The sequence below is a fragment of the Leucopleurus acutus genome (genome assembly GCF_964270905.1).
Source record: "Leucopleurus acutus genome assembly, chromosome: 1".
Taxonomy (NCBI): domain Eukaryota; kingdom Metazoa; phylum Chordata; class Mammalia; order Artiodactyla; family Delphinidae; genus Leucopleurus; species Leucopleurus acutus.
The window spans coordinates 4509099-4524281 of NC_139142.1; the positions used below are offsets into that span (position 1 = coordinate 4509099).

At 51.0% G+C, this 15183-nt stretch overlaps 1 protein-coding gene across 1 annotated transcript in view; it reads right to left on the reverse strand.

Moving 5' to 3' along the window:
* Positions 1–7527: 7527 nt before the first annotated feature.
* Positions 7528–15183, reverse strand: part of YY1 (YY1 transcription factor) — a 29318-nt gene continuing 21662 nt past the window's right edge. The window contains exons 3-5 of the mRNA XM_082838731.1: positions 14089–14149; positions 12212–12370; positions 7528–11380 (exon numbers count right to left, since the gene is read on the reverse strand). Coding sequence (XP_082694857.1) covers positions 11198–11380; positions 12212–12370; positions 14089–14149 — 403 coding nt within the window. The 3' untranslated portion in view covers positions 7528–11197. The remainder of the gene's footprint in view (positions 11381–12211; positions 12371–14088; positions 14150–15183) is intronic.

Sequence of the window (15183 nt, forward strand, 5' to 3'; positions counted from 1 at the left end):
TCCAACTGCTGAGCCGGAAGCCCCCGCCCGCCTACAGAGGAAGGCAGGAGAGAGGGCCCAGCTTCCGCTGCAGGAGGGGCCAGCTCTCCGGTGCCTTCACACCCCGTTGAATCCCCAGCATCAGCCTGTGACGTCAGGCTTGTCTGCAGCTTCCGGGGACAGGAGGGTGGGAAGGGGCTGGCTGGTGACCCCGGGCAGGGTGTCCTCAGACACGTCACAGGCTCTGTTAGCCCAGCGGTGTTCCCCCTGAGCCCCGGGTCCCAGGCAGCAGCTCCTTCCCCCGTGAGGTTCCTCTGGCCTCCCTCTCACTTCTCTTCCCTCTGAAAGAAACCAGGCAATTGCTAAAGCCCAGGGTCCCCCACTCCCATCCATGCTGCGATGGTTAAACGTTACCAAAAACTCAGGCGGGAGGAGGGGTTGGAAGAGGTGTAGGGTTTGTGTGGATTTTTTGACATTTTATTTTCTCCCTGATTTGAATGTTTACTTGTTTTATTTGCAATGAATACTATATTAACATTACAAAGTAAAAAATGCAAACGGAACCCAGGCTATGCTGCGACCAGCCGTGCACCCCTCCCAGCACGTCCCAGGCGAGCCCCAGCACGTGGGAACATCCACGCTCCCGCAAAGCGCGGCCCAGGTACTGACCGTCTGTTCTTTGCTTTTTTCAGTTGACAATTATCTTGGAGATTGTAGCAGTTTCCCAGGGCTGCCATAACAGCAGCCCACAGATTGTGTGGCTAAAACAACAGACATTTACCCTCTTAAGTTCCGGGGGCCAGAAGTGTGAAATTCAGGCGTCAGCAGCGCTGGCTCCTTCTGGAGGTCCGGAGGCTCTTTCCCGGCCTCCTGCAGCACCTGGCGGCCAGCAGTCCTTGGCTTGCAAGCGCGTTGCCCCTCCAGGCCTGCCTCCAGCTCCATGTGCCCTTTCCCCGTGGGTCTCCGTCTTCTCTCGCCAGCCCCAACCTGGAACCATGCGGCCTGCGGGATCTTAGTTCCCCAACCAGGGATTGAACCCGGGCCCCCAGCAGTGAAAGCGGGCATCCTAACCACTGGACAGCCAGGGAATTCCCTGTCTTCTCTTTTTATAAGGACACCAGGCGTTGGCTTAAGGGCCCACCTACTCCTGGATGACCTAACTAATAACACCTGCAAAGACCGTTTCCAAATAAGGTCCCATTCACAGGCACCTGGGTTAAGAACCTCAACACGTCTGAGGGGACTCAATTCAACCCACAACAGACACCTTTCCTTATCAGTGTGTTCCAGTCGGCCATGTTCTTGTGAACAGTTGCATGGCCTTTCATCGGGTGAGCATTCCTTACTTTCTTCTTTCAGCTACGCTTGGGACAGTAACTAGATGGGGACAGCTGAACAGTCTTGGAGGAAGGGCAACAGCTGACCAGGCCACAGAGGGACAGTGAGGCTGGAGCTGAGGGGGCAGATTTAACCAAGGCCTGGGAGGGAGGACGGGAGGGAAGGGCGGCGTGGCAGACGCTCCCAGGTGCCTAGAATCCCAGTTTGTTCTGTGCTTCAGTGTGTCCAGGAAAAAAAAAAAAAAAAAAACCAAAAAAACACCTTTCCAGACTCCCTTGCAGCTAGAGGTGGCCATGGGTCCCAGATCCTGCCAGTGAGATGAAAGCTGTGGCTGGGGCTTCTGAGAAAGCTTTGTGAAAGGGACACACGCGGCTGTGACACATCCCTTGCCCTCTGACCCTGCCCCCTTTTACTGATGAAATGGGGACAGGATGCCTGCAGGTGCAGTGGGGATAGAGCTGGCCCCGTGGCCTTGGTGGGCCACGGAACCAGCCTGGCCTGGGGAAGGCCAGTGACACACTCTTCCTTGGTTTCTCTGTCATTTGTAGCCAAATGCATCACGACCCGGTAAGGAGCTGGCAGGTTTTGCCCGGGGTGAGGGGTGATCTGGGTCATGCCTTAAAGACCCCCCCCCCCAGGAGGCTGTGAGGTGAGTGGGCTACACTGGGCAAGAGGAGGCAAGCCTGGGTGGGGGCATCTGAGCCAAAGGGCAGTTCCAGGCTGGGAAGGGAGGGTGCCAGTGGAAGGTGGGCGGGGCCACTGGGGAATGAAGGGAGACAGGTGAAGCCCCCATGCAGTTTGAGGGAAACCCCGAGTCAACCCACCAACCGTTTTCCCCGATTTCTGCAGCACGGGAGGCCGGCCGTGGGGAAATGCGTCCTCTTCCCCATGCCCCTTCACGCCTCTCTCCTTTTCCTTTTTTATCCCTTTGGGCCCCAGGCACAGGGAGTGAACAAAGCATGCCCCTCCTCCTGACACCGTCCTCGTCCTCACTGGCCTGACCTGGCCCGCCTTCACTGATGTAATCAATTCTCCTGGTCAAAAGCCCCTCTCCCCACACAGAGCTGGGTCCTTCATGGCTCCCCCATGGGGGGCGGGCTCCTGTGACTGCAGGAACAACGGATCAGCCCTTTGCACACACACACACTTTAATACTCCCAAGAGCCCAACGGAGGACACCTGCGGGGGGCAGGGGGCCCTGTCCAGGGTCACAAGGCCAGAGCCCCAGGCCCTGTGGGCCCACAGCCCTCACGGAGACCGGCCGTCCTCCACCCACCGGCGGGAGCTTTACAAGAACCAGGATCAGCCTGGGCTCCCACCCTACCCGCCCCACCGACTCCTGGCGGCCGACTCGTCAAGTTCTGCCGTTGGAGTGGCAGTTCACGTAGCAGAGGAGCCTGGGACAGGCCAGCGCCCACTCTGTGCGAGCCTTGGTCTCAACTCCCTTGCTGCGTTGGTACCCAGACCCTGACCTCTTGGCACCCACCCGGGCTCTGTGGGGGAGGCAGAGTCCACCGTGACCAGGGCCACTAGCTAAGGCTGCTGGGAGCTGAGCCTACGCAGAGGGAGGGAAGGCAAGGATGCAGGAGAGTGAAGCCGGGACATGGGGCTGAGTGGCCGAATGGCGACGGGTGATCTGCTGGCAGCCTGCAGGCTGAGGCGGGAGTGGCAATCAGAGAGCAGGACGCCCAGGGACAGACTGGAGGGGGCGGGTGTCAGTGAAGACAAGGCAATTTGGGGGCAGCCATGGCAGTGCATTCAGGGGTGGGGTCATCAGGAGGAAGAAGCCAAGGAACAACAGGCCAGACGGGGGTGGGCCATCCTAGGACAGATGCTGAGGTCACCAGGGGTGGTGGGGAGCCCGTGGCCTGGCACTAGAAGGGGGTGACTGCAGCAGAGCGGGGCTGGGGGGGAGGGAAGATGAGCAGCCCAGCCCCTGGCCCACGGAAGGAGGGTGACGGAGACAAAGCAGCGCTGGCCTGGGGGGCTCCCACGCCCCCCTCACTGAAGCCTCAGCGTCTCCCACCCTCCCGATACAGGTCCTGACTTCAGCCGAGATGGCCAGGCCTCCTGGGGCCGCTGCTCCCCCTGCCCCACCCTCCACGGGCAGGCACCGCCCTCTCCCTGGTCTGGGCGTGTGCCAGGAGCCCTCCCAGCCCCAGGCCCGCTCAGATGACCCCCCGACGCCCCCCCGACCGCCCTCCCGGCCTCTCCTGGGGGCCAGCCGAGCACCCACTCCCCTCCTGCCTTTGGTCCCTGGAGGGCGGGTGCCTCCTCCTCCTGGACTCCGAGGCTGGCCCCTGGTCCCCCTGCCAGCCCCTCACGGTGGAGCAGGCCTCCCATCTTCCATCCAGGAAGACGAAGCTCCTGAGGCCCCAGGTCAACAGGCCCAAGGTCATGTGCCCTTCGCGTTGGTCGAATGCCAAGGCCTTTCCAACCACCGTGTCCCCTCCCCCTGGCCCGCGGCGGGCATGGGGGCCATGGGGTGCTGAGGCGGAGGGCCCCTAAGCTTCCCACGGCATCGGGCTCCCGAAACGGCCAGGCGTCTCCAGGGGAGCTGGCTTTTGGGGTCCTGGCACCTCGACGCCGCGCACGCGGGCACCTGTCCCCACCAGCCCGGACGCGACCCCCCGCCCCACCCGCGGCCCCCCCAATGGCCGAGCTGCTCCAAAGCCGGAGGTGCGAGCTAGTGTGGGACCTGGGACCAGAGCCTGAACTTGCCATGGCAGAGCCTGGGGTGCGGGGGAGTGGTGGGCAGGGCTGGAGAGGGTCTCTGGCCACCAGCTCCAGGGACACTCGGGAGATCGAGTACATAAGCAACACGTTGCAGAAGGCAGGTCGCTTCCAGCCAGGCAAGCACACCCTTCCTTGGGGCCTCCTGCCCTGAGGCTGTCCTCCCTCCCCAGCCCCTTCCTCTCTTTTCTTTCACAGCACCCCCCATACTTATCTTTTATCGTCTCTTACCATCTCCTCTACTAGATGTAATCCTAGCACCCTTAGTTAGTGCGGTCCCATCAGCACCTGAAACGGGGCGTGACACATCATTGGTGCTCAGCGGAATGAATAAACCTGGCAATTCAAGGACAGGGAAGCTTTGGAAATGAAAACCTCCAAGAGGGAGGCAAGAGGCTGGAAAAGTAGGTCGGGACTGGGGCTTAGGGTTTTACCGGGTACAAGCAGGGAGTCACTGGAGGTTCCGGTGCGGTGACAGCTCCCACGCTGGAGCCTGGCACAGCAGTGACGGCAGGCCGCAGGGGCCAGATCTAGGAGCTGAAAAACTGCTGGTGGTGGGAGTGCCTGGAGAGCCAGATCCAAGACCAGGAGACGCTCTAAGAGCCAGAGAGGATGCCAAGCTGGGAGCCCAGAGGCCATGGCGTCCACCACAGACAGGGACCAGGGCTTCTTTGAAAGGGCTGAGGGTTCTGGGGCAAACAGAGTGCCGCTGGGAGCCAGGTAGCCTGGGCTTTGACTTGCGGCTGCCCGAACCTTCACCAGTGCCCCTCATCCATGGCATGGGGTGATCTGTGGAATTCCTCCAAGGGCAGTTTGGAGGAATGACTGAAAGGTGTTCACAATGCCGGGCATGGTCCTGGGCACAGCTCTCAACAAATGCTATTTTCGCCGGGTGGAGGTACAGGCACGTGCAAAGGAGGGACACTGGTCTCGCTGCTATCTGGGGGTGCCCACAGAAAGCAACGCCCAAGCCCTCAACAATCCGAGGTCCTTCCCATCTCACGCCTGAAGATGCGCAGTTTTTCACCATGGCTGCTCCTCGGCTCAGCTCGACCTTGGCCCTTCACTCAGCAGTCTGGGCCTCACGTGGACGTGCCCCCTCAGCCACATTCTGTCAGCAGCCCCTCCATCATTAGCAAAGAGGAGGTGAAGTCACATGAATTAAGGGGTAATAATAAACCTTGATCTGCAGTACATCAGTCACAGGAGCCTAGCTGGGTGAGGGTAGGGGAGTATTTCGTTCCCCAGTCCCTAAATCCTATCTAGTTCTCAGTATATTTACCAAGTGTTAAAGAGTCTATCTCAGTTTTAGTAAGCTTTTCTTTTTGCCACAGAAGCTTCCAGAACTAACACTGAGTGAGGGTCATGGACCCAAGTGCATGAGAATTTCATTTGGCGGTGCCCTCTAAAAAGTAGGTGGGGGCTTCCCTGGTGGCGCAGTGCTTGAGAGTCCGCCTGCCGATGCAGGGGACACGGGTTCGTGCCCCGGTCCGGGAAGATCCCACATGCCGCGGAGCGGCTGGGCCCGTGAGCCGTGGCCGCTGAGCCTGCGCGTCCAGAGCCTGTGCTCCGCAACGGGAGAGGCCACAGCAGTGAGGGGCCCGCGTACCGCAAAAAAAAAAAAAGTAGGTGAAGGGACTTCCCTGGCGGTCCAGTGGTTAAGACTCCACGCTTCCACTGCACGGGGCACAGGTTCGACCCCTGGTCTGGGAACTAGGATCCCACATGCCGCATGGCCAAAAAAAACCCCAAAAAGAAAAACGACAAATTATAATAATGTTGCTGTTTACTACAGCCTGAAACCATGCTCTGGGTCTTAAAGGTTCTGAATTCTTAAAAAAAAAAAAAAAGAAAAGAAAAACGGGTGAGGTTCTCATTTAAACTCCTTCTGGCCCATTAGTCCATCTTGGAGTTGAGGTTATGTTATGAAAGCATTTCTTAACACAAGAAAGATTGAATCCTAGGAGTTCCCATTCCTGTGCCAGAAGGAAACCCACAAGGATCTGCCCCGGGCAGCTGAGGCAGCCGGCAGACCAAGCGGGAGCTTACGGCCAGTTGTACTGTGTGATGAAACTCAGGAAAAGAGGTGGCTTAGAGATTGCGGAACAAACAAGAAGCACAGGCGTTAAAAAGCTTAACAATATTATGCGTTTATTATAGTTTATAGAGCCATGTTACACATGCTTGGTGCTTCAAACTGAGTTATTGTTAAATGTTTTTCTGGATGCAAAGCCATTTGATGCGGATGCCTTAAATACTATTAATATTTCTGCATCTATGACCTATGAGCTAAGGAAAAACCAAGGACAATTCCAGAAATGGCAAAGAACATTTAAGAAAAAGATGTACATGAGACGCAATGCTAAGTCCTTGAACCAGGGCCTACAGAAGTTACCAGAAAGTGAATAAAAACAGAATTGTTCTATGAAAATAGTTTAACCAATCACCATCTGTAGATAACAGAGCCTCATACCAGTTTTGGATGTTGTAGAAAAAAGGTTATTGTTTGGTACTGATGCCCTTTCCCCCTCCATACTGTATGCAGACATCGTGCAGCCCCCAGATAGAGCAGCAAACAGAATACAGCACAGCGACTGGCCCCCTCCCTATGACATCCCAAGGCTGTTTCTTACGGCGTCTGAGTGCCTTGAAGGAAAAGCAGTCAATTTGATCAAACCTGCCACTTTGTGGAAAACCAATCATCGCGCTTTAGATGAATGTGATGCCACCACACCCACCTTCCTCTGCGGACTCCCCGAATGCTGGCTGAAGACCTGGGGGCCCGGGTGACCAACCTGTGGGAATTTTGATTTGCCTGCTGACCTAACGCCAACGTTCTATCACTTCCGGTTTTTCCAGTGGGAGCGCATGAAGTGTGCCAACCGCACGCAGCCCGCCCCTCCCATCAGGTCTCCATCCAGCCCCAGCTCCAGCAAACAGCCTCTCCGGCCCTCCGGAGACCACTCGGGCATGAGGACAGACACCGGAAGCCTTTGGCAGGACACGCCCACTCGTGGAGGGCCCGCCCCTCCTGCCTGCTGCCGTGGCTCTGAAGGGCCCGCACTTACAGGCCTTCAGGCAACCAGGGAACCCGAGCACAGTCCGCACAGTCCGGGCAGTGACAGTCAAGGCCCATAAAGGGCAGGAAGCTGCGGTGCAGGAGACCTAGCCAGCCACGCAGTCAGGTGCTTCTGCGCAGGCGCGAGGGACCCCGAGGCCACCCTCTGTTAAGTGGAGGAGCAGACTGTGGAGCGCGCGACCTCGGCTGCGAGGAAGCACAGCTTGGGGAGTCGCGCCTCCTCCTCAACCTCTTGGGGGTCAAAGTTAGGGTGGAACACACCTGCCTGGACCTGCCGGGTCTGAGCTCTGACGATGTGCTGCACTTGCACCGCTGCCAACGGGCGCCAGGGCAAGGGGCTCTGCAGTCAGGTGCCCGGGAGGCCACGGTCAAGGCCATCCAGTGGCAGTCACGGGGCGGGCGGGGGGGGGGGGGGCAGGGAGAGGGAGCCTCGCGGTGCGGCCCCGGCGTCCAGCGGACGCCCACGAACCGCTTCAGCTCTCGCCACTGCTCTGCCCTCTGGGGTCCTTGCTTTTGCTGGTGGTCAGATGTCAAGGATATAGAAGGAACTGAGGATTAGTAACGTGGCCTTACTAAGCATGCTGATCCCAAACCAGAAGAACCAGACACAAGAAGTGATCCGTGTTCTCTGCCTGTAGTTGTTGTGCGGGTGGATTATCAGGGTTCCAACTCAAAAACGTAGAGAGACCAGGGCTTCCTGCGCCACAGACACCGATCCTGAGGTTAAGGTACAGTAGGTAAGTCTGGCTAAGCAGCGCCGGCAGCAGTAAACCTCCTTAAAGAGCTTCAACAGCTGCTCAGGCAGAGCCGCCGGTCTCTACAGGCGCCCTTCTGAATGAAGGGTCTCATAGATCACGAAGAAACAAACCAGAACTCAGCAACACCATCAGGCGTCCAGGGTACTATCCAACGGGTCTCGCTTTACTCAAATTTAGCAAAATAATCGACATTTAAAAGAATGTACGTAAAAACCAAATAAAAAAAAAACCACAAGAACAACTTTGATTTTCCTCAAATCCGCAGGCCTTGAACCTAGGCGCACAGCACACAAACACCATATGAAACCAACAGAGAGCTCAATGTCACCTTGGAAAATAAATGTCACTCTGGGGTGACAGTTCTTTATACAAATATTATGCTTCCCCCTAAACCCCTACCACCAAAAAAAGGGGAAAATAATAAGAAATCCAAAAATAGAAAACAACATCTTGTTAAATGTAAACTTATCCTCTGGAGTTTTTATATATGCTAGAAACATGCATTTATTTCAGCTCAGATGTAAGAAAATATGTCTATCAGTATTACTTATAAATCAGATTAATCCTCAAAACAATTGACTCACTGTGAGAACATGATTTTAAATTTTAGTAAATTACATCTTTACCAAAATTATAAATTCTAACCACGAGCAAAATGGGTATGTTATACCCAAGGAGAACTACCCCTACTCTGTAAGCTGCTGCTCATTTATCAGTTCCCTACACTACCGGTGTTAAGTTGAGAGTGCTATTGTCAATGAGGAGCTTGGGCATTAAACTTTCCTCAAATGCCCAATGAAATGCCTTTCACAAATTAACTGCAGATTGAGAGCAAACACGTGAACAGAGAAAAGAGTCAAGGGGAGCGATGGCTATTCCACTCAGAGACAGAAAGGGACAGAAGAGATGACCAAAGGTATCCCCCAAGGGGTCAAGGCACAGAGGAAGAGGGACCTCCCTCCAACTCAGGAGCCTGGCTTCTGTAGGTCATGACATGGCTCTCGGGGCTGCCGGGGAGACTTCCCCACAGCCCAAGTCTGTCTTGCCGTGGGCCCTTGGGCAGGAGTCCTGAGGACGGTGCCAGGACCAGGCTCCAGTGTGGCACAATGCTGGGTGAGGGCGACGCAGCTCCAGATGCCTAACGCAGCCAGCCGGGGACTGCTCACCCGATGGTGGGGTGGGGAGGGAAGCACGGGCACTGACACCACGGGCGGCGGTGGAGGCCTCTGCCCCAGGTCTAGTCAAAGAACCACAGGTTCGCACTGGGACGCTCAGCTTTGAAGGGGACCTCCGCCATGGGCTTACCTCTCTCCTGACTGCCAGATACAGCAAAGCCTGGCTTACCCAGAGAACAGCTGGGGTCTTCTGATTAACTCAGTTCCATCAAACTACTCAATGGATAACAGATTCTGAACAAATAGAAAAAAGTGTCTCAAGTTAAATTTTTCATCTATGATTCAGAAGGCACTTCAAAATTCCGGAGGGCCACAGGGTCACTGTCATTAGGTCACCAATCCTCCTGTATAGGACCAATGGAGAAGCTGTAAGAGACAGGGCTCTGTTTTTGACCTGATGATGTCCTGGACGTCTTGTACCTGAATCTCTGGTATTAGCTAGTCCGTCAATTACTTTGCAGAGTCAAGCATACAGCACAAAGACACACAGTATGTTTGCATTTTGAATAAATGGGATTTTGCTGTATCATGGCAGTTTATAAAACAGTCTCATGAGTTTGATATTTGACTCTAAGTAAAATCCAAAAATTATAATCGTACATTTAAGAGGTCACAATGTGAGAGGTAAAGTACTCATTGAGTACAGTTTTCTTAATAACCGAATCACCTTGCCAATCTGCACTCAGTATCCATTTATTTAGAAGCACAAAAGTAAGCTACTGGCGCTCAACTGCTACAATGTGCTAGCGCTGAAAGATTCCACTAGATGGAGGAACCAAGGCTCTCAAACCAAATAGCCAAGAACCATAAGCGTTTCCTGTTAGACAAGCCAGGACCTGCGGGAGTTGCCCTGAAGGCGGCCTGAGCAATGGAAATGCCTGGTCTCCCCTCTGCTCGCGTCCCCTGCCAGGCAACACCTTACCTTGAGAACACACACAGGCCAGGGTAGCACAAACTGCTTCGGTCACACGTTTGCTGGGGCAGCTAAAATCAAATCCTATTACCAACGGGCCTGGCGTGGGGTACTCTGAGGTAGTTCCTTAACTCGGGATGCCTGTTACCTACTCTCTCAGAATTCAGTACACATGGGAAGTATTAAAATAGCCATGCATCGCTTTAATCACAAGTCACTGGAATTGAGTGCAAAATAAAGGAAACTTGAGTTGCTTTATTTAACTTCCAATTTCTGGGAGGCTCAAGAATTATAATTATTCTGGACAACAAAAGGAAATAAGACTGTGCTTACAGATCTTTTTCTGCCATATTCTTTCTGTAGGATTGCTATTTTATTGTTGCCCTTTCTGTTACACGGCATGTACACATCAGGTGTTAAAAGGTACAATACATTCTACGACTGAGCACCACTTTCTGTAACTGAACAGGCAAAGAAATTACACTGAACATCAGCATCTGGCAGTATTTTTCGGAAAAAAAAAAGTGACTAAAATGGGTTTAAATTGATTAACACTATTAAATCACATCTAATATTTTGATACTACATGATTCAATACAGCTATACGATACAATTATACAAAATGTGTTAACATCAAAGAATACAACCAAAATTAAGATAGCAAACAAAACCTATATAACTTTTTTTTACAGGAAAATACTTTTGAAGTATGCATGTAACTGCCCATTCTTTTAAAGAAAATCTACTGCAAGCAAAGTTATCAACCTCCAGAAAAATCACACATAGCATTACTAAGCATATCCCCAAAAAGTGTACAATATGCACACTTGGAAAATACAAAATTAAAAAATTGTAAGCAACAGGTGAGCTCCATATTTATAAGAGTGTGAAAAGAAGTCCCATTTTTAGCACTGTTGTATAAAGAATTGTCTTTTGATGCGAAGTTCATGAATTGTCCTCCTGTTGGGACCACACTTTACAAAAACACCGTGTTTTTGAAACGAGATTACAGAGCAAGATAGAGCATCTTAGCAATGTCATCTTATTAAAGTTTTTTTTTTTAAATTTTTACTACTTTATCAAAACATGTCCCTTGGGTATGTAGGATTCATTTTTAAAATTCTTTTCTAGAAACAATATACAAAGGAGAGGCATATTTATTCCCAATCACACTCCTGGAAGATGCTTCCCGAGGCTGAGAAGGGTCTTCTCTCTCTTCTTCTCACTGGTTGTTTTTGGCCTTAGCATGTGTTAAGATGTGAGATTTCAGGTTAGTCGACTGAGCAAACTTCTTATTACAACCGTCGAAGGGGCACACATAGGGCCTGTCTCCGGTATGGATTCGCACATGTGTGCGCAAATTGAAGTCCAGTGAAAAGCGTTTCCCGCAGCCTTCGAACGTGCACTGTCGAGGAGAGACCAGAGACAACCCGCTCAGACTCCGACTAGGCCCGGGAGGGGGCAGCTCACTGCTGGGGGGAGAGCAGCCTACCTCTTCTACCTCACTCGCTCCTCCCTGCCCCTCCTTGCCCTGCCCTGCCCTGGGGGGAAGCTTTTGAGATACAGTCTAAATTAGGGGGCAGGAGCTGTAACTCTGCCCAGACAACTCCTAGGACCCATGCATAGCCCTCATGAATTGTTTAACTACAACGTAAGAGAAACATTCAGCAAAACAGCAAGAATCTTCCTAAATCTTATGTTAGGGTCCTAACATTTGTGTAAATATTTCAAATAATAAGAGACGAACGGTTAGGAAGGTTTCTGGTGTCAAGTATCAAAAAGAACCATGTTAGATTTACCAGCTGCACTGCTAATTCGCTCACTTGTCCATGGGCTTCTAAAAACAAGGCAATAAACACTATTTTCAAAGTTACTCTCTTACAGCAAAAATTGTAGAAGTTCCCTGTCAATTAGCAGTTCAATATACTCTAAAAAATAAGTTAACTACAGCAAGTAAATTGCTTTAAGCCCGCAGTGAACACATGAGAACTTCTGTTTTAGGCTTGCTCTCGAGCAATCCCGTGTTTCTCCTGACGCCAAGTACACTCCAGAAACACCTCGATACATCCCGTCTCTGGTACCACACAGATCACACGCAGCGGAGGCGAGAGCTGGGGCAGCCCCCCGAGTGAGTCACCAGGACCCCACTGTGGCCTCTCTGGGCGGCGTCTCTCCAGCAGGCTGCCGCCCTGCCTACACCTGCGGGGACAGCGGAGGGGAGGAGGGCTGGCTCTACCTGAAAGGGCTTCTCTCCAGTATGAACCAGTTGGTGTCGTTTTAGTTTTGAGCTCTCAACAAAAGCTTTGCCACACTCTGCACAGACGTGGACTCTGGGGCCGTGGGTGTGCAGATGTTTTCTCATGGCAGAGTTATCCCTGAACATCTTTGTGCAGCCCTTTGAACAGAGAGAGAAGCTTAGTGGTTCACACTGCAAACTGTTACAAATGATTCTACCGCCTGACAGCCTTCACTGACACAATACAACGACCCTCCCAACCTCCCCACATACATTTTACTTCATATTACAGTAGAAATATTATTTACGACAAAAAAACCCCCAAAAAACAGCTGAAAAAGGCCTTAACATGAAATGCAAACTTCTGTTTTACAGTGAGGAAACTGAGGCTTAGAGATGTCTTTAAGTAGACTTGCCCAAGGTCACGCTAGTAGTAGGAGCCAGGCTGGGAGTAGAACCCAGACACCCTGGCTGCCGGCTACACCACGGCCGCCTCACCCGGCTATGCCCCCAGATGAAGTAACAGAAGCACTGAGAGAAACGGAGTTAAGATGACGGCAGTCCACCACTACCTTTGGTGGGCCCCGTACTCTGTGCTGCAAGAATGGGCTGTCACTCTCCATCGCCTACTGTTCCCTCTTCTCTCTTTGCCTCTTTCCCCTTCTTGACAGAGAAAGAAGCAAGAGGGTCTCCAAGGAATGGCAACTACAGAAGAAATTTATTTTGTGAGACACTAAGAAAAGAAGCAGGTAAACTGATACCAGAGCAGGGGGGGAGGTAGATGGGTAGGCGATGCTCAGGAGAAGCATGTCCTGCACCATTTCTTCTGCAGTTGTTGCCCAATAATGGAGTGAATGGGGAAATGATCAGACAGCAGGACAGAAGGACAGCACGAGTCAACACTGCACAGCTTCACAGGCAAGGGGGGCGGGGGGGGAGGGGGCGGGGCGCCACAGATTTTTCACCTTGACCCCTAGGCTGAGTTTCCATCCAGAAAATGGAATTGGAAAAAAAAAAAAATCTTTCTGGAAAAGAAGTATAGAGAGAAGCTAGAGAGAAGACGAGCACTTAAGGCGTAACTGTTTTCAAACGCTTGTTAGTATCTGGCCTCAGCAGAAATACTTTACATATCAAAATTTCCACAGCAAGAACATTAAAAAAAGAGACAAAAAGAACTTATGGGTGCACAGCCATCAGAGATGAGACCACGAGAGTAAATTTATCCTTCTCCAATTGTTGCTGTTGTCTTTTTAAATTTTTTACTCCATTCAAAATCTCTCCCCTCCTGTTTTTCTGTACCACCTACTTGACACTTTATTTTCACCTCCAATTAAGTTTAAAACAGACCCAATCAATATCTCAAAGTACTTTTTAGGCTATCATTAAAGACTAATAAATAGCCACATTTGAAAACAATTAAGTACTCCCTAGCAACACACAATTAACAGGGTAAATTAAAATTGTGAGGGAAATGATGAAGTCTTATTAGGGTCACTTCAGCCACATCCAAAAAGATTTCCAAATTTCCATAAGGAGCCCACAGTCCCATAAAGGTCCATGGGTGAGGCACAACCCAATGACTTAAGACTGACTTGTTTAACAATCCAAAAAGAATAAAATCCTAACAGAGTATATTCAGTACAGTGATAATAAAAACACTGGCACCCTACAGTAACCCCATTTAATGGTACTTAAATTTAAGTGGCTTTATGGAACAACAATACTTACATCACAAGATACAGTCTCTTGAATTTAGAAACCAGATTATAGTTCCTCACTGAATCTCAACTATGAAGATGGAAACAGAAAGTGCGATTTCTTACAGGCTCTCTAACTTCATCCACAGTAATGCACACCTTCCCCCTAGCGTTACTTACTTTATGAGGGCAAGCTATTGTTCTTGGAGCATCATCTTCTTTAATTTTTCTTGGCTTCATTCTTACCAAAGGGGGGGAAAAAAAGAGAGAGAGGTTTGTAGGAATGGGTAGACTCATCTGGCGTAAATCGTATAGTCCCTAAAATGCTTTCCCTATAGGTACAAAAACTAAGATTACAACATGCTTCCGTGAAGGGGAAGGGATGAGAAAACTCACATTCTCCGAGGACCTGCGACTGTGAAGAAGCACTCTTCCAACCTACAGGTAAGTATTCTCAAGCACAAACAGGACTGAGTGGCTGCCTACGGTCTCGTAGCTGATAAGCTGGTGCAGCTTAGGACGGCGCTGTGAGCTGCATGATTTAAGTATCTGCTCTTTTCCCCAAACTCTTTAAAAAATAAAAAAGACCAACAAGCCCCAAAACCACAGATGAAACTCCTAGTGGGAGCAAAGTGAGGTAAGCAAAGTGAGGTATCCAAAAGCAGCTGCTGTGATAATAAGGGTGCTTTAAAAAAGGAAGATATGGGAGGGGGGTCTTAAAACTATATACCCTATACAACTGCTTAAAAAAGGGGGGGTTGTCCATCTCATACTGACAGAAATGATCTTTATAATAGACTCTTTTTAAAAAAGGGTACAGAAAAGTCCTTTTAAACAGAGATTTATATACATATACGTATAATAGCTCTAGAAGGAAACACAGCAAACTGTGAGTAATGGTAACTCTGGGGAGGAGCCCCGAGGGACTGGCGGGAACACCCCCAAACCTTTTCACACTGTTTAATTTTTATCATACTATTAGTTTTGGTGTTGGTGTTGATGGGAGGGAGATTATAGTTTCGACCACTTGGGCAGTCAGGGAGAGTCCTGCTTGTGGAGTTACTACCCAGAGCTTGCTTATTTGGTAACTTACCTACCTGCTATTTTCACTGAACCAACCTTTGGTCTTTTGTCAAAACTTTCTCTCCAAAACTCACTAAAGATCTGTGTGTGGTAGAGGGTGAGAAATTAAGAGTTCCTAGAAAAACTAGAAAAAAAGATTTAAAATCTCTGAAACCGATGTTCTTGTCCCCAGCTTTGCCATCTCACACTCCT